At 38.5% G+C, this 27484-nt stretch overlaps 1 protein-coding gene across 2 annotated transcripts in view; it reads left to right on the top strand.

The window, feature by feature from the left end:
* The first annotated feature begins 415 nt into the window (after positions 1–415).
* The window catches only part of MMP16 (matrix metallopeptidase 16), a 167113-nt gene continuing 140044 nt past the window's right edge, over positions 416–27484 (top strand). The window contains exons 1-2 of one of the 2 annotated variants that reach the window (XM_058832000.1): positions 416–453; positions 927–1107. In XM_058832000.1, coding sequence (XP_058687983.1) covers positions 976–1107 — 132 coding nt within the window. In that variant the 5' untranslated portion in view covers positions 416–453; positions 927–975. Of the gene's footprint in view, positions 454–632; positions 1108–27484 lie in introns of those variants that run through there. The other variant, XM_058831999.1, reaches the window with a different exon arrangement.

The following is a 27484-nucleotide window of genomic DNA, read 5'->3' as shown; positions in this document are numbered from 1 at the left end:
CTACAGTATTTCACACGCTGTTCTCCCTTAAGTGCATGGCCCTGTTTTCGGACGCATTCAGCGATTTTCACCACCCAAGCAGCACCGCGGGCAGGGGAGCGCGGCGTTCCCCGGGCACGGGCAACGCGCTGGCGCCCGGGGGCAGCCGCGGGAGGCTCGGGGCGCGGAGCCTCCCGTGAGGAGAGCGGGGAGGCTCCGGCACTCGTGCGGCTCCTGGGGCCGGGGCCGCGGGGCAGGACCGCGGGGCAGGGCCGCGGGCTGCTCCCCGGCCGCCGGTCCCCAGCAGCCGCCCACAGAGGCTCCGGGCCGGGGCCCGGCGAGAGCGGCCGCGCGGCGCTGGCGCGCCGGGGCCGCCTGGTGGGGCCGTCGCCTTTAGGCCGCCTACGGGGCGGGGCCATGTAGGTTTCGGCTGAACATTCTGGAGTGGAGGGGAGCGGCGGGGGGCGAGGCGAGGTAGGGCACAGAGCCGAGCCGGGCCACGGCGGGGAGCCGAGCCAAGCCGAGCCGGGCCGAGCCGAACCGGGCCGGGCCGGGCCAGGCCACGGCAGGGAGCCGAGCCCAGGCGAGCCAGCCCGCCTTCCCCGAGAGGAGGCGGAGGCTGAAGGGGAGGAGGCAGGAGAGGAGGAGGAGAAGCGGAGGAGGTGGAGGAGGCGGGAGCGGAGGGAGGACACGGGGAGGCGGCTGCTGCTGCTGGGCAGAGAGGAGTCGTGCAGGAGCAGCGACCGCACTCGGACGCCACATTCCCTCTTTACGGGGCTGGTGGTGAGGATGAGCGAGAGCTGACCCTGCCGCGCCGCCGCCTGTGCTGTGAAGTGTCTGCTCCTCCTCCTCCTTCTCTTCCTCCTCCTCCCCGGCTGTGGGTGAACCTGCGCTACGGGCTCCTCACCGACACGGGGGAGGTTGGTTTGTTTGTGCATTTGTTTAAGGCAAAGAGAGAGAAAGAGAGATCTCCCACCCTCTGAAGGACAGTTCACTATGATCGTACTCGCATCCAGCACTGGAAGCCGGTTGGATTTCGTGTCTCAGTCCAGGGTGTTTTTCTTGCAAACCTTCATTTGGATTTTATGTGCTACAGTGTGCAAAGCGGAGCAGTATTTCAATGTGGAGGTAAGATCAGCCGGATGCGTGTGCGAGCGTGTGTGCTTCCCCCTCTCCCTTTCCTCCCTTCCCTTTTTTTATGTCCCTCAAATCAAATCAAATAGCCAGCCAGCCATGTCTTCCAGCAGCCAGGGCATACGTCTGTGTAGGCTTTCCTTCCAGCAGCCGGTAGCTAGCTCCCCTCCCCGCGCTGCCCCGCCTGATGGATGCGTTTGAGCCGGAGATCCCGTTATCCCGGCAGCGCGATGCCGGGCGCTGGAGCGCAGCCCGCGGGGGACGGGAAACCCTCACCCGGGCACGGAGGAAACCTGGGGCGCACTAGGTACATGCAGCTCAGGAAAGGTTCGCGGAATGTCTTGGATTTAGTATACCGCTGTATTGCTGAGTTTTCCCAGCCTTTTTTGGTTTGGTTTGGTTTGGGGTTTTTTTCGAAGTAGAATGAATGAAAGAGCGTTATGGGGACAGGAGGAAGGAAACTTGAGATTTTTGGCATGTTTCTTTGTGGTAGAGTATCTGAAAAAAAAATGAGGTCTTTTTCCTATGTAGACGTAAGAAAAAGAGTTGCCACTAGAAATAGTGAAACAAACGGCATAAAGGTGCAACTACAGCTCGGAAGTTAGGGGGTGTGGAGAACAGGAAAACAGTTTTTGTCTGAGAGAAAATGAAGATTAAAATCTGGGGATACCAAGATGGAGCAAATCCTGAGAGTTTACACTTAGAGTGGCAATCCATTTCCAGTCACCTTTGTCTACACTCCCAGTTTTCCCATTAGGAGTTTTTACATAGTGCTTCCACATAACTAAAGTAATGTTTCTTTACTGACTTTTATAATCTTTGCATATATTTTTTCCTGCTTTTTCTCCATCCTGTCACTCTGTTTGTTCTGCTATGATCCCCTACTTTGCTGCAATGTGATGTGTCTATTTCCTTCTTATTTTCCTTGTCAATTCAGCTTACTGATTTTTCATGTTAAGTCTCTGTGATTTATGTGTGCTCTCTCAATTTCCTATATGTAATTCTGGTATTCTCTTAGGTCGCTCTGTACCCTCTCTTTCTTCTGTCCTGCCAACCCCACTCAAAACTTTTTGCTGCACCCATAAACCAGCCTTTCTTGTTTTATAACAAGGTTCCCATCATTTTTTCTCTCAGAAAAATGAAGTCTGTGTCCCTGTCTCACACATATGCACACTTGCTTGTTTTATATGAGCTCTTGTTCTCACTCAGTGACACACATTCTTGCTCCTTTCTCTGACAAGATTGCTCATGCAGATCCTCCTCTGTTCCTAGACTGTCTAAAGTTCTTACCTGTATGTCTTCTCCCTCTGTCTCATGCAAGATCACAACAAATGTATAAAGAATCCACATTTTATTTCTCCATGTCTGTTTCCATCCTATTCTTTCCTTCTCTAAAGGCAGTTTCCTTTAAAATTCTCTCAGCTTAACAACACTCATCCATTGGTTCTTTCTTTGATGTCTATCTCTCCAGAAAGTCTTATCTTTTTACTCTGTCATTAAAATCTCTCCTGCTTATAAATTCAAGCCTTTTTTCTCTGTCATATATGCTCTAGTCACTCATTTGATCCTTATCACAAACGTGCATCTCTGCTTTTGTTGGATTGTAAGGTCTTTGGAGCAGTACTCATACTTCTCACGTGTTTATCTGGTGTGTACCATGCTCTGGAGTACGATTGTGAGACTTCTGCTATATGAATATTAGAGCTGCATATTTAAGAGCACACACTGACGTTTTATCCTTGTGCTCATGTCCTCAGCTGCCTTCTTTACTGATAAGCAGGGGAAGGAGCGTGGAAGAGAGGAAGTTGCTCTCTGTATCCTCCCCATGCTTCACAGGCTGGCCCCCTGCAGAGTATAGGGATGAAATTCCAGCGACAGAACTTTCTCCTCCCACAGCAGTCTGCTTTGCTGGCATCTGGCTCTGCTGGAGAGACGGGCGGCAGATGGAGCTAGTGTGGGAGGAGAAAAAGATTGGTTTAGTCAAGTGGAATATGAACAGGAGGCCAGCTCCAGTCAGGAGGAGGTTTTCCGAGGAAAGAAGGGAAACACTTTCATTTTTGCCACCTCTTCCATATGGAAAGCAGCACATTTTGAGGGTAAAGGCAATATCAGGAGCAAGAAACACTGTTAGATAGAATGAAGTGGCATGTATGTGTGATGAGGGCAACATATTTCTCCTTTTTGAAATATGCCATCTTCTGCTCTTCTTTCCAGCCCTTCTGAAAACAAAGAATGTTATCATATGCCAATGCTTCTAGTCTTTTCATATTTAAGTCTTTGAGTCTCACATTGCTGCAAGCCAGAAGCGTGTTCCAGGGGATTGCTGTATTATTTGAGAGTTGTCCTAATATGGGGCTTTTTCCTAGGTCACTGCCTTTGACCACTGCTGGTGACATGGCCCTGGCCTAAATGAATCTTTGATTTGCCCCAGAACAGCCATTGCTGTGTTCACATTGTTGGATAGTGCTGAAAATTCAATTTTCTTTTTGCTGGGAACAGCAAAGGCTAAAAGCAAGGGAAATTTGAGGCAAAGGACTTGGCAACAGCAAGTATGTATTGTGCTGTAAAACTCTGCATGTCAGCACAAGTGCATAAAGCAGTTGTACTTCAGAGTAAATTGTGAAAATATAACAAAGATTTCTTATGACAATAAGTATTCAAAGTAGGCTTCAGGAAAGAAGTAGTGTACATATAGTTGAATGAAGTGTCATGAAAAAAAGTGCTTAGAATTGTTGGAAAGCAGATTTACTTTTCATTCTTTCTTGTCTTTAAATAAAATACAAATAATACCTGTTGAACATTATAAAATGTGGAGGTGATTTATTTCCTCTTGTTCTGTCTTGTTTAATCCGCTTTCCTGATTGCTAAGTAAAATCTGTGCAGTCTTGTTGAATTTTCTGGTTGCTTTGTTTCAGTGCTGTGAGTCAGGGCAATTCTTAAGAGATCCTACCCTAGCTCAAATACATTAAATAATAATGTTTCCTTTTAAAATTAAAACACAACTCTGAAATTTACAAGCTAGTATGAACATTTCTGTTCCTTATAATTTGCTTGTCTCTCTGTAAAATTTCTTTTAGCCAAACAACTGAATGGAGGAATTCCTCAACCTTCCAATGATAGCTGAATTCAGCTGTCTATCCTGAAACTGTATTCATGTATACAGTATTTCATGTAATAGACACAGCAGAGTAGGATTCAGGTCATGGAGTATGGTACATAAGAGGGGCAAACTTGCACTCTATACTGGTGAGAGTTTTGTGCTGAAGCTTCAGGAGAGGTGGTTGTAACAGATACGTTAAGAAATCACAATGAAATTTAGGAACCACTTAGTTGTATGTGAAGGAAGCTTTTAGCATTTATTTTCAAAGTTCATTGATTACCAGTAGCATTTTTGTGACACTTTGTTTCTGGCATCATGAGAAAAACTAAGGACTACGCTCTTAGCTCCCTCTTTTGGAGCTGAACTATTGGTCCAAAACAGTAACTTCATTAAGTATGTTAGTGAAAGACTATGTTATCAGTGTTGAGTTTTGCTGCTATTTTCAACTATTTCTGTACACTACCGGGGCAGATGTCCATCATTAGGATAGTGAATAGAATAATAGTTATGAAAAGAACATTCCACATATAAAACTGAATCAAACACATAGAAGCTAATTGTTACTAAAAAGTGATAGAGCAACAAACTACTTTCTTCCCCCTACTGGGCTCCTTACTATAGTAGTAATATTTTGTGTGGCTCAATTTGTGTGTTACTGAGAGTGTCTATAGGTGGTATTTCACAAGTATCATCCATCTAGTGTATATATATATATTTATATTTGCTCTCCTAAACTAAACAATATACCACTGTCTGAGCTGGTATTGTTCTGCAAATTTATCTCCAAATGTACTTGAATAATAAGTATGTTTATATTTAATTAACTATTAAATATCCAATATAAAAAGAAATGAAAACAAATGTTTTCATTTTGTTACGGGAAAAATGAAATATTGAAAATATTGAAACAATGAAATATTGAAACAAAAATACCTTGATCCAAAGACAGGATCAGCATGTACCTAGAATATGATTGATCTCTGGAACATAATGCTGCTTACTCTTAACTCAGATGATTATCTGTCTAAGCCCTATCGAGGAAAGTGTTTTTAGAATTCCACCTAGTTACATTGCCTGTATCTGTGATGTGGGAAACACAAGAGAGAAAGCATGCCTCTCTCTCTCATCTCTCTCCTCAGACTTGCAGTTTTGCTGTTTTTCTCCTTCTGTTGCTAAATGTATAGACTTGAATCCCTAGAGGACGTCTTAAAAGGACTCTTATTTTAATGTGAGCAGATCTTTAAAACAATACAGTCATCTCCCATTTTCAAAAGTGGGATTGCATATTGTGGAACAAAACACAGTGGAATCCAAACTTCAGAAAAATAACATCAGTTTCCTCCATTGTAATAAGTTTCTGAGAACCCCATTGTTTTCATTGTTAATAAACTTTACAATTAGCCTCCAGCTTCTGCTAAATGGTAAGGCATGACCTTTTATTCCATAATCTCTTAGTCTTCTAGGCTTGAAACCAGACCAGTTTCATTTTTCAGCTGGCAACTGGAAAGGAATAAACATTTGGAAGTGGAAAAAATCCTCCAATATCACCTTTACATACTTTTGAACTGGTAGACTTGGTTGTGAGATTTATAGGCACAACACAATACTTTTCTAGTTCATTAAAATGCAAGCTGAAAACTACAGCAAAGTAATTAAGGTAGTTCTGGTATCAGTAGTACCATGTGTCCTAACAGGAATTTACAGGATCTTCTGCATTGCTTTAAGCTACAGTCAGTATGCATGATTCTCAATTACTTAAATTCTGAAGCTCACTCTTGCATAGGATATCAATGAAATTAACTGGACTTTTGTTCGAATAAGGAGTTCAAACTGAAATTGTTAGAAAGATGGAGAGGAGTTACTGAATCAGGTGAAGAAGATGATTAGTGGACGAAATATTAGTTAAGGAAAATGCAGATATAATGTAGTGTATTTCGTATTTGCTTATTCATGAAAAACAGATACAAACAAAAATCCCAAATAAAGGTCTCTGGTGAGCAGATATATCTAGATAAAGGAAAATAATTGGAAAATTATGTCTGGTGGTAGGCAACAGAATGCTTTTCTATGAAAGAAGGAGAATACCTACTATATAAAGAACTAGCTTTCATTTGATATGAAGAAATACATGTAAAAAAATACTACTTAGTTGTTAGAGTGCATTTTCTACTGTAAAGTGTGAGATTATTTTGTGCTACTGACATTGGAGGGAAGTTCATGTATTCTGTTGCTTGTATTTTTTTCAAAGACAGGTTGGAAGGATGGTGCCTGTTCTTCTGGTTCACTGCTGACATAGTATGTAATACCTAGGTGCAAAACATATTTGTTTATTATTAGAGTTCAACTTGTTTTCCTGTTGCAAATTTTTATCAGTTTAGTGTTTAAGAATCACAGCTATTAGTGAATCTCAATTCTACTAAAGAAAAGAAATAAAATGGTTCAGGAGATTTATGTAATCACCTTATGTAGTGCAAGATAAAACTACAAAAACATGTTCCTAATGTTTTCTGACATGAGAGCTTACTAAAATAAATACAAAATTTATTAGCCCACCAGTAAACCTTGAACAAGCCCAAGCTCTCCCATTCCATTATTTTGAAAGCATAATGTAAAACTCCTGCAGAACCATTCATTGTTTCTTCAAAGTGGATATACTGTGTTCTTTAACTGGTTTAAGATTTATGTTGCTCTTTGTCAGTTTTATTTGAATCCATCTAAAAGGTCAGTGCTTGCTCTAGGCACCTCAGCTTTGCTTATGCACTCAGCAAGACTGTGTTGTAAGAGTTTATAAAGATAGAATGTGGTATTATATAGATTTTAAAGCATTTCAAAGTACATCTGTTTTTAGTATTTTAAAGTCTGTCTCATCCTTGTACTTTACCGAATCATCATTTTATGATGTTAAACATTGCAGGGTTTTGTGTTGATACTGTCTGAAGATCCTTAAGGGAACAGTGTAACATTAAAAAAAAATAAAAAATTAATTACCCTATTTAAATTGCTTAAATATTCTCAGCTCTCTATTTCAGATTCCAGTTTATTGCCTTTTTGCCATCCTCAAACTGCACTGTTGACCATAATCTGAAGAAGCAGGTTGAGTCTGTTTAATTTGTTATCTGTGATATGTCAAATGACAGATTTGGTTTCATTCTGTATGAGGAAGGCCAGGATTAGTGCTGCAAACATGATTTTAGTTGGCAGTGAAATGGATCTGAAAAATAATTATGATTAGAGCTTTATCCTTTAAAGAGAGGTCATGCTATTTGGGACTTTTATTTATTGGTTACCTGGCAACTGTTCATTCATGTTCCTGTTTATCATCATTCATTGTAAGCATCTTTGGTGTACACTAAGAACAATCAAGTGGCAACACTTAATTTCTGTAATAAATTAGATTTGACATAAATTGCAGATAAAGAAAAAAAAATTCTGTAGTTTTACTTATTAACCAAAACTGTTGGTACAATGTTTCTTTGCTTATTAACGTCTAGTTTATACCAGCTGAGGAGTTCAGCTGTAATAATAATGTTTCTAGCATACCTTTTGAGGTATTACAGCACATAATTGACTTAGGGGCTTGTTCAGGTATTTTTGCCATGTTTAGAAACTCCTGTTAATTTCAAGATCAAGGCTTCAGGGTTCTAGGAAACTTACATCCTGTTGATTTCAGAACTTGATACTAGGCAATCCAATCTCAAGTATTGAAGCTTGAACCCAGTCATGGGGAAAGGGGTTTCCCATTCTAGAGTTAAAACTGCTGTGCTAGGAGATGTGCAAGTGAAGCAAGAAGAAGAACATTAAAGTCACTTGATGCTTTCTCTCTGTAGAATAGCAGTTTTTATTACACTGTGAAAAAAACATAAAGCATATTATTCAACAATTGCTTTGTGACTGTGGATGAAAATATTTTGCTCTCCTTATTAATTCATTATGAATCATATCATGATTAACCCTTGTGTGGAATAGCAGTATGGAATGAGACCACTGAGTTCTGGACTATTTGTAGAAGATGTCTTTGGAAAGAATATTGAAGAAAATTCCTTATGGCTGCATCTTAAAAGAGCATCTACACTGTGTGGCCAGGGTAGTAGTAGATTTATATCTCTGCTGCTACCACTAGCTAGGTTTGCCTTTACTTTGGTTGGCTCAGGGCTTTGGAAAAGAGACCATTTCTATTCACATGGATGATAAGAATGCTATCAGGAGTAGTCAGCATGGACTTACTCAGGGTAAATCATGCTTGACCAGCCTGATTGCCTTCTATGATGAAACAACAGCCTGGATGGATGAGGGGAGAGCAGGGAATATTGTCTTACCTTGACTTCAACAAGGCTTTCAACGCTGTCTCTCACAATATCCTCATAAGCAAACTCAGGAAGTGTGGAGTGGGTGAGTGGACAGAGAGGTGGTTTGAGAACTGGCTGAACAGCAGATCCCAGAGGGTGGGACAGTAATCAGTGGCACAGGGTTTGGTAGGAGGCCTGTCACTGGTGGTGTCCCCCAAGGTTCAGTCCTGGGCCCAGTATTGTTTAACTTTTCACCAATAACTTGGATGAAGGGGCAGAGGCCTCCTCAGCAAGTTCCCCAACAGGACAAAGCTGGGAGGAGTGGCTGATGCCCCAGAGTGTTGTGCAGCCCTTCAGAAGGACCTCGACAGGCTGGAGAGATTGGCAAAGAACCATCTGAAATTCAATGAAGGCAAATGCGGAATCCTGCACCTGGGGAGGAGTGACCTGCACCAGTACAGGCTGGGGGTGACTTGCTGGAAGACAGCTCTGCAGAGAAAGACCTGGGGATCCTGGTGGACAACAAGCCATCCATGAGCCAGGAGTGTGTTCTTGTGGCCAAGAAAGACAAAGGTATCCTGGGTTGCCAGGAAAAGCATTGCCAGCAGGTTGGGGAGGTGATCCTGTTGCTCTACTCAGCCCTAGTGAGGCCACATCTGGAGAGCTGTGTTCAATTCTGGGCTCCTCAGTACAAGAACATCTCTCCTGCAATAACAGGCTGAAGGATCTGGGCCTGTTCAGCCTAGAGAAGAGACGACTGAGAGGGGATCCCATCAATGTCTATCAGTCTCTGAAGGGAGAGTGTCAAGACAATGAAGCCAGGCTCTGCCCAGTGGTGCTAAGAAATAGGCCAAGAGACAATGGGCAGAAACTGGAACACAGGAAGTTACACCTGAATATGAGTTAAGAGCTTCTTTACTCACACTGGAATGGGGTATGGAGTCTACTTCACTGGAGATATTCAAGAACCATCTGGATGCAATCCTGTACCATGTGCTCAGGGGTGACCCTGCTGGAGCATGGAGGTTGGACCAGATGACCCACTGTAGTACCATCACCCCTGACCCATTCTGTGATACTGTGAAAGAATGTCCCTCTGGGACTGATGCCCTCTTCTTTGAGCTTCTGATTGTATTAACTCACGAGTGCTCATCATGTCATGACACAGTTAGGGGGAGCAAAGTAACTGTAAGACAGCTGTAAGACAAATCTGTATCAATTTTCATCAGGTTTTTCCACTCATGGGGGCATGTTGGTAGCACATGAAGATTGTGTTGTGTGTTTTCTCCCTAATTTCTCCCAATACCAGTTGAACTGGTTTCAAAGCTGTGTAGATAATTTGAAAAGAAATGCTAACCTCATAAAATCTGGTCTTTAGTATTTTTTTTCTCATGATATTGTAGAGGAAAAGTTGTTTTATTTCATTGCTACTGTTCACTTTTGCTGGGATATAATCACAAATTCACTTACAGGTGTGAAATAGATGTTGGCAAGGGAAAGACTTACTTTCTTAGAAAATTACCAGCTGAAAGGCAGAAAGAAAATTGTCAATGTCTTAAAATATAGATAGTAAAACAGAAAAACAAGCCTCTCTTTCAGTGGGGAGGAAGATACTTAATTTACATGTATTGGTGGATATTTACAAAGCGTACAACAGAGGAAATTGCTTTCTTTTTGTATGGCATGCAGGTCTAAAGGTGATGATCTTGTCACATTTTTACCTCAGACACTGGTTGTGTGATGCTCTTCTAGGAAATTGTTTTGACCCACTGTCTTTGCAGAGAAATTGACAGATTGTATCTGTCTGTGTTGTGGTTTATGTTTAATTGCAAGTGAAAGAAATGATCTTTCATGCAATAAAACATATTATTATTATGAGAAGTAATATAAATATATTGGTCACTGTACAGCATAATTTTGGTCTTGGCATGTCTTTACTTGTCATTACTTGTATATGAAATGCCAGCTTTGGAAAGGTCTTTATTATATTTTTCTCTATTGCATATGTTTTTGAATATGTAGGGGAAAAAGATGTGATGTAAGTGACTGAGGCATTTTGCTGGAGGGCTGAAGATCCAGGCTGTGTGTCAGTTCTATGATGAGTTTTCATATGGATCACATAGTTTATCCATCTTTGTAACCTAGCTTGCACAGATGTACATTGAACTAAGTGAAGAGTGTTTACAGCCTTTTCCACTACATATCAAGAGCAATAGAAGAAAAGTGATATAAAAGAGCCAGGAATATATCTTCATCCTTCCTTTATTTTGGTACTGTTTCACTTTTTTCATAATGTGTAGTAGAGGAATATCATAAAATATAAATACATCATTTCAATTTAATCATTTGTATAATTGTGCTAGAAGTGAACATGTTGAAAAGAAAGTACCAGATAAAAAAAGATGAAAGACATGTTTATAACAGTTTGAACACTGGTTTTGATTTTTTGTGGTTGTTTTTTTTAAATTTTTGTTTGTTTGTTTTTGTTTGTTTGCTGTTTGTTTGTTTTGTTTTTGTTTTGGTTTTTTAAAATATGAGTACCAAAACTTGGTAGACAACACTATTGGGATTAGGTGAAAGATGTCATTAGATAACTGAAAGTTGAGAGCAGCAGTCTCTTTCAGAATGGAAGTTTGAATAAGATAATTTTTGTTACCCAAACATATTCAAAATTATTTAGAATAAATGTAAAAGTCTTAGCAAATAAATCAGTTTTGGATCAGATTGTAAATACCACACAATTCACAACTAAAAACTGTTCTGTTTTTGAGTGAATGTACCCTTAAACAAGTAAATTGTGCGTTTTTGTGACATACAATAAAAGACACATTACTCCAGGAATTTAATATTTTATATTAGGCACCACTAAGAAGCAGCCATACTGCTCACATATTCACATATCCTTGGATGTTAAGAACTTAATGGGGAGAGGATAAGGTAAATAAGATTTGCTGTGATGATATGTTAAGTACAATAAAGTGGAAACTGAATCCTTCCTTCCTTCCTTCCTTCCTTCCTTCCTTCCTTCCTTCCTTCCTTCCTTCCTTCCTTCCTTCCTTCCTTCCTTCCTTCCTTCCTTCCTTCCTTCCTTCCTTCCTTCCTTCCTTCCTTCCTTCCTTCCTTCCTTCCTTCCTTCCTTCCTTCCTTCCTTCCTTCCTTCCTTCCTTCCTTCCTTCCTTCCTTCCTGCCTTCCTGCCTTCCTGCCTTCCTGCCTTCCTGCCTTCCTTCCTGCCTTCCTGCCTTCCTGCCTGCCTTCCTTCCTGCCTGCCTTCCTTCCTGCCTGCCTTCCTGCCTGCCTTCCTGCCTTCCTGCCTGCCTTCCTGCCTGCCTTCCTGCCTGCCTTCCTGCCTGCCTTCCTGCCTGCCTGCCTTCCTGCCTGCCTGCCTTCCTGCCTGCCTGCCTGCCTGCCTTCCTGCCTGCCTGCCTTCCTGCCTGCCTTCCTGCCTGCCTGCCTGCCTGCCTTCCCGCCTGCCTTCCCGCCTTCCCTCCTGCCCGCCTTCCCTCCTGCCCGCCTTCCCTCCTGCCTGCCTTCCTTCCTGCCTGCCTTCCTTCCTCCCTCCCTCCCTCCCTCTTTTCCTTTTCCCTCAGTTTGTCTTCCTACAGACCATTACCTGTAGCCCACTAACATCGTCAGCCATTACTGAACCATAGAATCCAAAATCTTAGAGATAGGAAAGACTCATCAAAAACCTAATTGTCTGCCAGTGCAGGATTGCTTAATAAATCAATATAGCAAATATAGCTGGAAATTGTCAAGTTTTCAAATCCACTGTGGGGGGACTTCCAAATTTTGAATTAAAAACCCCAAACATTATAAAAGTACAGTAGGGAGTACTGCAATGGAAGCATTGTCTTATATATATATATATATATATATATATATATATATATATATATATATATATATATATATTTTTTTTTTTTTTTTTTTTTTTTTTTCATTTGGCTGCTGGCAGCAGTTAGAAGTTGGCTCAGGTTAGGCAATTTCTGATTGTAAGGTATGGCTGTCCTATAATCCGAGATGACAAGAGCTGTATATGAGCATAAATGACATGCACTGATTGGTAATTCAGTAATTGGTAATTTCTTTGGCTTAAAGAATGAAAAATAAAGGGCAGAGAGACTTAAGGATTGATTTACTCCATTTGAAATCCTTAGTTCTGGTGACATGGACCGACACTGCCTGATTTTAAAATATTTGTGTGTGGATTGCTGACACTCTCTCAGGAGGGCTTGATTAGTTTATGATTTTCTTGAAGTACTATGCCATTTTGTATATAAGTATTGCTAACTAGTTAATAAAATTGGATACTAGTAGGAGTGTAATGGATATCTAGATATAATGTGCTGTTAAAGTTAGTTTGGTATTTCCCACATTTATATCATTAGTGTGGTCACGAACACAGACTTAAAGATGTCCATGACACTGGCAAATATGGGTGGTCACAAGAGCCGTGCTTTGCAAATGAGTTATTACTTGCTAAATGAGGATCTCAAGTTATTTTGTGTGGGAAGGTTGAGTTTCTTTGCGCATATGCATCTTGATGATGAGATTTGTGCAGGATGGTTTGCATGAGGTATATTTTTCTGTATGCGTGCAAGCTTCAGGGTTAGATGGGAAAGGGATTCAGTTGAAGAGAACAGTACTTAGATTTGAGTGTTCAAATGTTCTGTACATGTTCCCTACATATTAGTGATGTTCTGATGCCTGCAATCAATGAAACAGGGAGCCAAGCAACCAGTTAATGCTTACCAATTCAACCCACCAGTTAATGCATTTTTGAGAGTAACTTGAAGTATTTTTAACTCTTCTGTTGGTATTGACCAGAAATGTGATTAAGTTGCTTGCATGTGGGTATCGAGCACCTTTTAAGGAACAAGGCTGGCAGAAATAACATGGGACCAACAAAAGTTCCTCTTTAGGCTAGCAACAGGAAGCCAGTCTCTGTGTTCTAAGTCACCTCATATGACTCTAGACACTTCTGTTTAGGTAACTAAAACCTGTCTCTCATTTTAAATGATTAAACCTATATCTATGGGGTCCCCAGGTAGACACCAGCATTCCAATGTCATAATTTGGGGTTGAATGCCTTCCTTCTGTAGTGGTAGGATTCATTACACTTTGTGTGGGGACCTGTTGCTGTTTGGGCCCTGTGGTCTGGCTTGCTTTTCTCTAATCTTTCTGTAATATCTCTAGATATTGTTTTCAGAAAATCATGAGCCTCCTAAAAAATCCAGTGATATATCTCCCATCCTGTGGATAATGTAGTTCATCTTAGATCATATCAGACACCTGTACTCCTGACAAAACCAAGAATAGAGCTCCATCCTTATGTCACTACAATTTTTACCCTGTCACTTTGATGCCTTGCACACTATTAAATTTATTCATCCCTTAGTGTAGAAGGTTAACACTACCTCGCATCTTTGGATCTCATGTATTTTAAGAATTTAGTTAGGGATTTAAAGAACACAACATTTCTCTACTGTAACAAGGCAGTTTTGCCTTCAACTGTAACGAGATCAAGCCTGAGCCTGTTCAAATCTATGTAAAAACATGTTACCTAAGTCAGAGCAAACACTTACAGCAGATTTCATTAATTTACTGCTTCTGACTCTTATTTTGTCCCTTACCTTAAATGGTCTTAAAAGCTCTCTTTCCATCCTAAACTTACAAACGTCTAAACAGCTTGAGGGGAGAAAACAGAATGTTAAGCATTTTTATAAAAAGCAAGTGATAAGAAGATATAATTTAGAAGAATAAGTTCGCTAAGTGTCTATTGCCTGATAGACAATCCCCAAGAAGATAAAAATGAAAATGTCATTTTAATAATTTTTTGGCTAAAAGCCCTCAGCCTTCAAGAATAATTATCTTGTTTTCAAGTAATTTTGTTATGTAAAGCAAAGTGGGGATTAAGTCAACAGAAATTTACATTTCTGTGTTAATACCAGAATTTAGATCTCATCATAGACAGGTATGTAATTTCATTGATTTATTTATACTACTTGCTTCAGGTCTTCAAAACAGTAATATTAACTGTGTCAGATTAAGAGTGTAACTGACCGGCTTGTATTTATAAATTTGATTATTTACTTAATTTTTAAATCCGAAATTTGAAATACTTGTGTATGCTACCTGATACACTGTTTAAATGAGCTTTCTGCTATCATGTAATTAGAGAGACACTAGATCTGCTGTGGGTTTTTAAGTCTGCATTTGTGAAGAGAGAGTGACATATCTGCAATCTTTTAATCCAGAAGAGCTTTCTTTGTAATATAAAGCTCTGCTCTTGTTTTCCACTCCCTGGCTCATTTAGAGTGAAACAGTATTTTAGATCCTTTGTGAATAATTCCATAATTTTTCCTGACTGTTGAGAGAATTCACTTTTTGTCCCAGCAGTCAAATAAAGATATAATCATAGTTTTTCATAGATTAGTTGCTTAGATGCCATTTCCACTGAGATATTAGAGAATTTTTTGATATGCAAGATCTTCTTGAGGAGATGATATCAACTGAATTTGGACCAAAAGATTGGATTTGGATTCTATAGAAATATGTTCTTTCTCTAACTTTGCTCAAAATAAAGATTCTGGTTCATTAAAAGTTGGGCGGTTTTAATGTCTTTATGAATATTCACTTCCTTATGTAAATTTTCAGCACCAGAGGAAATGATTCTTAAGGTGAAACTAAGCTTTTAAAATGTTGGAATAATACATTCTGGGATGTTTTGTAACAGTTACCAGTGATAACAGACAGGGGAGCCTCAAGCAATTATAGCTTTTCTTATGTCCCATCTCCAGTAATACAGTAGAGAAGTGCATCATGCCTGTTAGCTTTATCCTGATAGCTAGAAAAGGAAAAAGAGACTTTTGGCTTTAATTGTCCTGCAGTCTGAGGGTTTTATAAGTTTTAACTTACAGTGTGTAAATTTACTCATCAGCAATAATGGACTGGATTCCTTCCTTGCTATACTTTGTCTTGACAGTAATTTCCTTATTCACAGAGGCTGATAGCTCTACTGACAGCCATTGACTGTAATGTTTATTCTTCTGCATTAGTGTGTCTACCCTAAGAACCCTATAGCTATTGTATTAGACCAAAAATGTGAGCTCTATTGCATCAATACAGTTTTCTGCTTCATTGCTTTTTGTCATTTACATGTTTCAGTCACCATGTGGGAAAGTCTCTTTTTTCCAACATTTAATTCAATGCTGAAAATTGTAAATAATGCCCGTGTAATCAACCATACTTGTTTGAAAACCATAAAAAAGGCTTTTAGAATATTTTTGGTTGTCTTCTTTTTGAGTTCTTGGGTACACTTTTTTTTATTTTTTCTTTTTGAAACAAGAATGACAAATTCACAGTTAAAGAAGAAACAGAATATTTTCATTTTATAGAGTAAGCCAAGTCTTCAAGAAGCTTTCCAAAAGTTGAACATGAAAGCTGTTTAGCAATAGCCACACAGCTTACTTCATACCTTTTTTTCAGTTTTGATTGTCTTCAAAATTGTATTTGCTTCTATTTTTGCTCCTGTTAAAACCTGCCACTTCAAAAGGTCAAAGTACTTCTAACTGCTAACAAACACTGTTTTTCATTATATGACAACTGTTAACATTACACAATTTGCATAACACCTTTAAACTGTTTAACAGTAGCTAAGTGGCTGACCTTATGCATCGCTGCGGCAGGGGATGCCTGTTTGATTCTTGGACTTAGATGCTAATTGTTTGTAGCTGCAGGGTCTGGGTAGTTCTCCTGAAATTTAGCTTTTATTTTTAAAGGCGTTGCAATTTCTCCAGGAGGTAAAGGAAAACACAGATTTTACTGCTTTTAAACTGTGTGACTTTGTACTCTTGATTCAGTAAGTTATAGCATCAATGAGAGACAAAAATAGGGTTGAAAGTGAGACAGGACCAGTGTTGCAGAGGTTTGGGATTAGACCTTCAAAAGCAGCTTATTGAAGTACCAATATCAGTAGTGACATGCACTTCTAGTCATAAACTAACATTAATTTTTGAGTTAAGGAATTTAATTTAGAAGGGAGTATTTAAATACAAATGAATTTTTAGATGAATATTTAGATAATATAAATTCTGTGTTTTCCTATTTAATCTGGTCCTTTTTATTTTATTGTTTTATTTATTTCACTCTGAGATATATGAAATTTAACAAGATGGGACTGCTTAGTAGCTGACTGCTTAGGTAATATTTTCACAAGGAAAATGCATTGATTGGTGCATATTCAGTGAATACTGGTTGAAGGGGTGATGACAACACTATAGACAGTTGGCTACCAACAATATAAACTGAAACTTCAAAATTACCATGCTGATTGAATTCATGTCATGAATCAGGAGTTGAAAGTCAGAGGATGGCCTCTGGAAGGCCTGCTGATAGGGATTCTACTCGGTCAAGAATGCAGATGGGGAATTTGACATTATTTTAATCATATACATTTATAATAGAGGATGTTTTAAATCAGCCACCCCATTTCTGTCCCACACTTCCAAAAACATTTCTTGGTAGAAAGGACACAGCAGGTGATGAATTTCAAAAAGATAAAGAGAAACAGACTGTAGTGTCGGAAAAGCAATGGATAGTGTGGCTTTCAGTTTTGAAAAAACAGATGAGGTAATCTGTTGAGACATCACACTTTGATTGTATTAATTGAGTTAGATTCAGCTCTTTAGCTGCAGTCCCGCAAAAGATCTCTCTAAGGAGAAGGAGCACCCAAGTGTGGAGGTGAAAGAATAGAATCAGCTGAAGCAGAAACATTGTCACCTCTGATCATGACCGACACAGCTGGCTCTAGTGAAAGATTTCCATGCAGTTTGTATGTTTGCAGTACCCTGTAAATTCTATTCCATTGTAGATGTACATGTGTAGATTGTGGATGATGCAAATGTTGCATCACAGTCTGGCCCGTGTCTTTGGGTAAAGTCTCACAGTGGATGAAATTTTGCTGGAAAATGTGTTCCTCTTTGGTGAGAAAACCAAAGGCCCTTTGAGGCATGTAGACAGTTGTATGCTGGTGACATGATTCCTGTCTGGAACATGATTCAGGGAATAGAAGAAACCAGTTCCTGGAGTCTATTCTGCTGAAGATGAGGTAAGTCATGAGAGCTTTCCAAGGCTCATCACTGTTTGGTACTTCACAAGACTGTCAAGGAAGAATGCCACTGAGAATTGATCTCTACTATATTTTTGGGAACCGAGCTGGGATTTTCTACTTGTTTTATGTGTTAGCAGCCCTCTGAACTCCTGTAGTAGCAATGGTGTAGCAATATTAGCCTTTAAGAACTACATTCAGAGTAGTGCTTAGAGCCTTCCTCTGCTTTATTCCTTTCCGTTTCTCTTTATAAACCTCAGCCTAGTACACAGCAGAGGACTTTAGCCTTGATCTGGGAAAGCATGCTATTGAGAACTGTTTTTAGGAAAGCTGGACCAGTCAGCATCTGAAAGGAGAAAGCCCAGAGTGGCTTTTTGTCATTGATACTATTAACTTGCTCTGATAGTCTGTGAAATACTGCCTTCAGTATAATATGTGTAAACAAAATCAAGCTATTGATACCTACTGGGCTTATAACTCCTACACAAGTCAAATGTTTTCTCTTGATCTGACACCCTCCATTCTTGTTTTGAAAGCCACTTCTTAATCTCTGTGAGCAACTTCTCTAATGTTTGACCTTGTAGGTGAAACTGCTGTGTGATGCACCATTAACTGATTTGAAAGTGACATAAATAAAATGTTCATTGTGTAAAATTTACCTCTGTCATATCAGCAATACATACAGTGTTGCTGGTTTTGTTTTTGTTTTTTCTCAATGAATTTAAGTTACTCTGGCTGTTCTATGCTGCATACAGTTTTAAAGTTTATACACTAGGCTGTAGAAGTATTTACAATTTCTGTTCTAAAAGTGAAATAAGAGTTACTGGAATGCAGTTTTTCAGATCCTTCCTTGTTCTTTATGTAAATATAGTTATTACCATATAATATATGTTTTTTTCTTATTGCTTTTTAACATAATTTCTAAGTTTCTAAGTTTTTTTCCTTAAGATTTCTTTCTTCTGAAAGGATATCGAAAATACAGTGAGACTAGTGACAGTGAAATCCCTACAGTGAAAAATGTGTTCTGACTGAAAAAGCAGGAATTTTACTCTGACCTCTGTGTGCCTGTGGTTTCACCTGGAGCACTTCTATTACAAAGCTTTCAGTTCAAATGTGAGGGGTTATGTCTGAAGCTGTGAATCCCCTGTGACCAACTAGAGTGCTTCATGTTACTTTGCTCTTTGCTCTTTACTCCCAGGATTAGCTCTTACTAATCCTTATCAGTGCTGTAGCTTGAATGCTGCAGACTGTGGGGTACCTGTAATTCAGGAGAGTATTTCTTGCAGGATGATGATATGGCTGATAATTTTCCAGAAATGTTTCAAGTGTACTTGGCAAAGTTATCTCCAGGTCATTAAGATTATTTTATTTTATTTTATTTTATTTTATTTTATTTTATTTTATTTTATTTTATTTTATTTTATTTTATTTTATTTTATTTTATTTTATTTTATTTTATTTTATTTTATTTTATTTTATTTTATTTATTTTATTTTATTTTATTTTATTATTTTATTTTGAAAATGTTAGAATGCAAGAAAATACCAAGTGAGGCAACACAACTGTTTGAGATGGGGAAACCTGATTAGGAATCCTTTTAATAAAGTGTCTGGAAATTTTCAATTTAGTGTCTAAATTCAAGCCACTTAAAAATGTGGCAGTTTATTATCAGTAGGTTTAACTTATCTATATCCACAGGTAGATATATTCCAGATCACTAGAAATACTTTTCTTGTATTTCATTTCGATATAGAATGAGAACATGGTTTCTTGTTTCAATTTCACCAACTTGAAATTTCTCTCTCTTAAATTTGTTTATTCTGATCTGAATAATGACCAGCAGAACAAGGTGTAAATGTTGTAACTTTGACCTAACATTTTTGCTTGAACTGATCCTGGGGCAAATTATTTGCAGTTCCTTTCCACATGGATGAGTAGAGGATGAGATAGATTGCACCGCTGCCACTCTATTTGCATTACCTGTTTTACTGCTTCTTTCTTTAGCCAAGGACCAGATTAAGTGTTTCTTCTAAAATGTATGATACACTCAGGTCACTACAGCAATGTATAGTCTGTGATACTGATTGTGATGTGCAAGGGGTATCTGTCCTACAGTACAAAGTGAAGCACAGATATTGTGAAAGTTGTTGATTCTACCTGCTTTGCCTCATACTTGATTTGGCTCCCAGTAGCGATCATACACTGCTATGCCTGACCAAGAAATCCCCATATCCAAAGGCAGAAAATTAATATTTGTATGTGTAGATCCAAACCTACATCACGTTACTCCTTTTGGACAGAGATCTAGGAGAGATCCCTTCCTAACTTTAAAATCTGTTTTGCTGTATTTCATTTTGCTAGCCAGTCTAGCATTTTGTTAAGCAATTTTCTTGGCTTAACCTGAGGAAGCAGCTGAGCCCTACACATCTCAGTTTCACCACAGTAGGATGGGGGAGAGAATTGGAAGGGTGAAAGTAAGAAAATCCGTGGAATGGGGTAAGGGCAGTTGTAGAGGTAAAGCAAAAGCTGTGCAAATGAGGGGAGCTAAGAGGGTATTCACCACTTCCCATGGTTTAGCCGTGCCTAGGAATGCCAGGCTTCATCTTGCATAGCAGTGACTTGGGAATTTGCCACAACTTTGAATGTCCCCCCATGGTGCCTTCTTCTCCCAGCTTTATATGCTGAATATAACACTAAATGGCATGGAATATTGCTTTGGTCAGTTGGGGTCAGCTGTCCTGTATGCATCCTGTATTTTTGTATTATTGCATATAAATGTGCCATTGTTCAAAATGCTTGACAAACATCATCAACTACATTCTCATAGCAGTAGTAGTGCTGAGTAAAAGTATTATCTCTGCACTTTCTGTAGGACTTTACAGGACATTTATTGAAACTTTTTTATCTATGTATCTATACCTATATATCTATATATCTATATATATGCTGGAAAGTGTTAGTCATCATTCTAGACACTCTTTCAATCACTCTGTCACCATCCTATAGTTCTTTTCAGTCTCCAAACTGTACCACTTTTACGTGACATTTTAGATGTGATCACTCTTTGATTAAATATCCCGGTTGCCAAATGCCCATCATCCCCAGTGATTTATATGGATCTATCACATACCAGAGCAGTTACTATGGTGTGGTGGTAAAGTTGTTAAGAAATCATGGTATTGATCTATAAGTTCTTGCTCCAGAAGGCTTCCTCATATATAGAAGTTCAGGTATAAGTGAGATGTTTGGTAATGGGATATTTGTGCTCAATAGCAAGCCACAATACACCGTGCTTGATGGCAATACATTTCTACCATTCTAGCCTTGTGAAACTTCAGCAGACCTTTGACAAAGTATGCCCTCTTTGTCAAATGGGATTTTTCTTAGATGCTTTTATTAGCCTGTCATAGGTATATACATGAGGAAACTGATGTCAGTTAATCTGCCCAAACCTTGCTACAAGAGACAGACCCAGAGATCACGATTAATATCTTTGGAAGAACAGCGTCAGACCACAGTGTCACACATTCTCCTGTTAATGAGCTTTAAAATCCTGTGTACACTAGCACATAAGCCATACTCTCTGCAAAGGTTACACAGCATAAAAAGAAATGGAGATCAAATAACTAACATCAGAGTGCTTAAGAGAACCCGAGTGCTAAAGAAACCTGGAGATGGAAAGAAACCTAAGCAACCATGAATGAAGGAGATAATTGCCTCCCTCTGTTTAAAGGTGTGGCTTCCTCTGACAGAAGACAAGGGCTTATACATTCTACCCCATCTTTCCTTTCTCCTGAAAGGATAAAGAAGAAAGAAGAAATTGCTTTGGGACAAGGTGAAAATTAGTGCACCTCATGTAAATAACTATTTATTTACCCTCTTCTGTGTTAATAGAATCCTGAGTTCTGTAAATGACATTTATGTATGCTATAGACTCCTGTCCAGAGAAGATTGGAAGAGCAGACCAGTAGCTGAAAATTAAGTCCAAAGAATCCATTTCCTATGTCTTCTGTGTCCCCCATGATCATGATAAGAGGAAGCTTTATGTCATAAAATGTGATTTTTCTTTATTTTCTTTTTTCTTTGACATACACCATAAGCAGTCACTGAATCCATCTGGTACAACATTTTATAGTAAAATTTCATGGTAAATTTCTTTCTGTATTTTTCCCCATGTCCACTTAAACTAAAGGAAAAAGGTGTTCTAAAGGAAAAAATCTGCCAACAAACTAATATATACTATATCTTTGTGCATTTTAGAAATAAATTAAGCTATTAAATATTTTTCTATTTACAAGCAACAGTTTTAAAAAGAAAGATTTACTAACATGAGTAACTGCAAGGATTTACAAGGGTGTAAATGCAATATTGATGGGACAATAGATAAATTTAAGGCAGGTGAACAACAACTTTTTTTTTTACAAGCTATGCATGTTCAGGAGAGGATAAAAGGCCTAGCTCTGGAATAGATTCTCTCAGCTGGTTAGAGTGTGGTGCTGATGACACCAAGGTTGGAGGTTCCATCCCCATACAGCCATTCCCTTAAGAGCTGGATTTAATGATCCTTGTTGATCCCTTCCAAGTCAAGATATTCTGTGATTTGAAATTAAATCTCTTCTAGTCCATTTAAATCAGCGTGGGCATCAAAATCATCAGCACATTTCCTCAGCTGTCCAACACTTGCTGGTGTTTGTGTTACCAGATCTGGGTTTTTTACACATTCGTAATGAGGTCTTCAGATCCATGATAACCAGGCTGTTCTGTGTGCAGCCTTGGAAGCAAACCAGACCTGTCAAAGCCAATGGAAAATAAATGCAATGGCCAGCTGGCTTAGAAGGCTGTAGTTAAATCATCAAGAATGAAAACTCCCCTCAGAGGTCTTCTCTTCTCCTGAAGTGGCCTTTGGTCTTGTAGCAACAGATCATCTCAATCTGAGCTGCAAGGCTTTAAACTTAGGGTTTTTTTAGTGTTTCATAATGAGAAAATGGACTAAACTTGTTTTATTTTTCTGTCTGAAGTGTGTCAGAACATCAGCACAGATTTTTTTTGTGATTTAACAGTCTCTTTCCAGACAAGGGAGCTCTTGTTTTTGGTGTGATGAAATAGTGAAAAGATGTCCCACATGCCTTCTGCCAAGAAAATATGTGATGACAGGAGTCAGTTTTCTGAATTGTTTCATGCCAATATATTACTCTGAAAAAAAAAATCTTCTCTAAAATGAAAAAATATTTTTTTAGCTCTTTTGCCTCCTTAATAGTTAGACGGCAAAGACAAAAGAAATATATTGATAGGGTGGGTTTTGGTGGATGGACTGGGATTTAAACTAGGCCTGGTGGTTCTGACATCAAGGGTTGCCTGACTTTTATCTCCTCAGATTTTTTTCAGGAGCTGCACTAGTTTCCAATTTTTGTCGATCAGCCTTACCTCAGTAGAATCTGGTCTCAAATTCTGTATAGTTTACATACATGCAATTACCAGAGGCAACACTGTTACAAAATGAAGTGGAACTTCTGTTCATGGGCTATAATTTGAACATGGAGAATCTCTGTAGGAAAATTGAAAATCAGAAGTTGATTAGTTCCACTCAGCCATCTTGTACTTAGACTACAGAGTTTAGTTAAACAAAATCCATAAAGAGAAGGGGTGGATAAAAATATTGCTGGAAAACACTGAGCCTAAGCAGAAGGTGGGATTAACAGTTACAGAGTAAAAAAATAAAGGAATTGGTCCATACTAAACACAGGTTCTGCAACTCTAACAGGAGTTTGTATGGCAGGCAGTGGGAGGCTCTGTAAGACCTTCCAGGGTAAGCAGTCAGAGATACTTTTCTTCTGTTTTCAGGTTTACCACACAGAAGTCATGTGCTCCTGTCACTCATGTACTGGTGGTCTCATACTCTATATATTCCCATTATCACCTGTAGAGAGCTCACCGTGGCTTGCAAAGTCTATATATATAAAACTACACTGTATTAGCGTGATGTCAGCATTCCACAGAATCACTTTTTCCAATAAATTTGTAAGCTTGAGGACATGGGAATGTTCTAGTGGGAGGTGTTTTATATTGTTTCTGGAATAAATAGGGTCACAAGTGAGGAAGAAGAAAGAATCAAGAAGTTTAGAAGGTTGCAGAATACAGATTGTTTTTAAGGTTTTTACTTTATATAGCTAATAAAAACATGACCAGGCTTTTGCTTTTGAGGTGGTTTTGGGGAATAAAATATGATGATGTTTAATAACAGGTGCCTGGAGAACAAGATAGTCAAGGAACATCACTACACAGCAGGAAAAAAAAAAGGAAGAAATAGTGGTTATGAAGTTAAACCGATCTACTACAAATACATCAGAATATATTTTCTTTTTTTTTATTCATACAGCATACAACAATGCTGGTTTCATGTTAATGGAAAACATTTAGTGAAAAATAAAACAACCCTTCAATAAACACAGTTCAAAAGCATTTTTCCTCTTTGATGTAATATGATTTTTCCATTTCTGACTTTTATTTTTTACGTTTGATCATAACTATGCCTGTCTTTTTAAAGAGTGATGAGAGAGCTCTAAAAATCAGTATTAGACAGAAACTATGCAAAAGATGGTAAAAGAAATCCAAGCAATAAATCTTATTTCTGTGTTAGGATTTCATTTTACCCCTCTAACTCTATTTTAGTAAGAAAAATGAGTTCTAAAGAAAATCCATCTTTAATAATTTTCCATCTGCATTGTATAGGATAATCTATTTGTTTGAAGAGAAGAAATAGCTCTTACTAATAATGGGGGGTTAGTACTTCATTCATGTAAAATAATAGTTGTGGCAGTCCAAATAGGAACTGCTTAATGACTCATTTGTCATTTCAGTCTTTCAACGCAGCTACAGAAGATGCTTTTATATCCTTATTTTGCTGCTTCTTTCTTTTTTTCTTTTCTTCTTTTATTATACCTATTGTTCACTGCTGAAATGAGCACGGCTGCTCAGCTGATGCCGTTTTTCATAGGCTCTCCCTGCAAGGGAGGGAGATGAAGCTGCATGTAGGTCTCCATGGCGACCTTGGTCTTGGCCCGGTGCCTACAGTCTGGCCTGCTCACAAAACGCTCTGCCCTGATGAATTATTTAGCTCTGCTGAATCAAAAAAATACAGCAACAGGCTCCTAGTGAGTAACTGAGGAGAGCAGTAAGGTGACATCAGTCAGCTTATACCAATGTGCTCGAGGGTTCTTACCAGTGAGCAGAGGCATTAGTTTTCGCTTTCCTTTCTTAAGGCTCTTTATGCTATTTGTCATTGTCTGTGTTGGATTCCTGCATTTTGTCAATGTTTATGAACAGAAAATAAGAGAATAATAATTCATTAACATGATGGTCTGTTTTTCCTTTGATGATGTTTTAATTCAAACAATTTTTCCTTCCATTTTTAACAACCTACATTCTTAGACATTACAACAAGAGTTTAAGAGTGTCATACACTGAATTAAGCCCAGAAGTAATTATGCCCAAGATTTCTGTGTTTCTGTGTGTTTAGATGATTGTTAAAGAGTATTTGGCAGTTGTTGATACTTTCTGACAACTGACTTTTATTCTGTGTATGCATTATATAGTGCTAGTGCACTTGTTTACATGTATTTAACTCTAAATACATACATGCAGTTTTGGCTTTTGAGGCCAACCTGCAGGTAGGGAGTGCAAGCAGAATAGACAGGAGTTTGTTGGAGTTTTTTTTATATCAGTATTATCTGCTGTAGGTAGGAAGAAAATTTGGACTCTAGGGGGAAAAGGTATTACATCTGGTGTACACTGCTTGTTTTGGCACCTCAGACTTTGCAGACAAATTTTACCAGTTAACCTGATTTTTACAAGCTTAGTCAATAAAGGATTTTTCCTGTGCATGTACTTCAGGACAGAGTACTATTACATGAATGTGCATAACTCAAAAGCTCTCTTTTTCAGAAGAACTTGTAATGTTTCTAAGGAAGGGAAATTACATCATACTACTACTGACTAAAGATCTTGTTCATGTCGATAGTATTAAATATTTAAAATAGTTTTTACCCTGGACCTGTTATATTTTTGCATGTTTTGGGCAATACAATAGCTCATTTTATGCCCCATCCTGTACAGCAGCACTAAGTCAGGATTACAAATGAGCTGTTCCATGGGTTCAGTGCGAGGCATGTCTTTGTCAAGGGTTGAAGTATTTTTGCTTGACTGACCAATTCCTTTCAGTTTTGACAGGGCAACATGTAATTGACCTTCTTCATGAAATCTGAACCAGCAGGTAGAATGTTCCCTGTTGGGAAACTGCTTAATATGTGAACTATGAACTAACCATGAACTAACCTGGCAAAATGCTACCAGTGCTACTCTTCAGCATCAGTGGCTCACAAAAGAGCCAAACATTCACTCCAGGCTTCTTTGCAGCTTCATCCTCTACCAGAAGAATCATCTTAACAGCTCTGTCAGCTTATAAATCCAAGGCAGGACGGAATGACGTGGCCAAGCTTGCTCTGTTCCCTTGTACTCTGCTTTTGTTTTAACCAGAAGTTATGTGAACTAAGCTAGCTAAGAATATTAGAATTGAAAAAGCTGCTTGTTGACTATTAAATGCTTATTTTAAAAGCAAGTAAGTTAGTCTAATAATCTCATTTTGCCTCGGGACTCACATTTCTTGAAAATGAAACATACAATGATTTGCTAAAGGGAAAATTGTAACTCCTTTACATTTCAAGAAATCACATGTCAGTGTCTCCTGAGTGCATCTGCCAGCTGCAAATAAAGATGAATTAGTAAATACAGAACTCATTTACAGTCAAGAGAATACAAGAATGTGAAGACCTTACAAAGTCACTGTAAAGATACACAACCTAATTCTAAGGCAGACAGCTAATGATGAAAAGAAAAAAAAAAAAAAAGAAATAATAATGTTTTGTCAGAGAAACCACAGTGTAGAGGCACTACAGTGAAGAAGCATTGGTGGCTTCAGCAGAAAAAATATACAGATTTCTGACTATATCAAATTATAAAGTCCACATTTTCTGTGAATAATCAACAATAATCTTCTCTTTTTTCATTAAGGCTTACTTTATCACCTTTATTTTTCTTCATTTATAGGAATATTCATTATTCTTGGGGAAACTGGTTCTGAATCTGTGTGTGTTTTTCTACCTAAGGCTATCAGGCAGTTAATTCTAGCTTTTAGATTGCATTCTTTTCGACAGGTGGAACATCTGAGTATTGTTATTTACATGGATTATATTTACTCCCAAATAACCAATGTAAGTTTATACGTAGTTTCACTTTAAAAATCTTACAATAAAACTACTTCAAAATTTAAAACATCTTTTTAGAAATCATCAAAAACAATTGTCTGTGCAATAAGTAAATTCCTTGAAATTCTATTGCAACAGTAGAGATAAAAATCCATTTTAAAATCTCATTAGACTGATCTCATTAACATTAGTTGGATAATTTGTAATTCTAAAGAAGGTGCTGAGAGTTGAAGGTACTATTTTTGCTTTTAAAAGCATGTAAGATATTTTATTTTCAGATATGCATATTTTTAGACTTTATTTTAGAGTATCAGTTTATCAGTCCTGGTTATGTGCATTAGTCATCCAAGGTGATGTCTGTCTTGCTACTGTCAAGGCCTTCACCAGCTTTGATTACTAGTTGACAGTTACAATGATGTATCAGACCCTATTTTTTTCCAGAAAACCTGGTGTTAACCTGATGGACATGTAAAAAAAAATTCTACCAGCAGTGTAGTGTGTGGGTTTGTCTACAATGTTTCAGCATTGCTTTTAGAACAACTATTTTAATCCCCTTGTGCCATTTTACCCTTATTGAAACACCTCAATTTCCCGCTGCACCTAGTGAAGAAAGGA

This window comes from Poecile atricapillus, chromosome 2 (assembly GCF_030490865.1).
Source record: "Poecile atricapillus isolate bPoeAtr1 chromosome 2, bPoeAtr1.hap1, whole genome shotgun sequence".
NCBI lineage: Eukaryota > Metazoa > Chordata > Aves > Passeriformes > Paridae > Poecile > Poecile atricapillus.
Note: the sequence above shows the minus strand (reverse complement) of the source record. Positions and strands in the feature narration are given on the sequence as shown.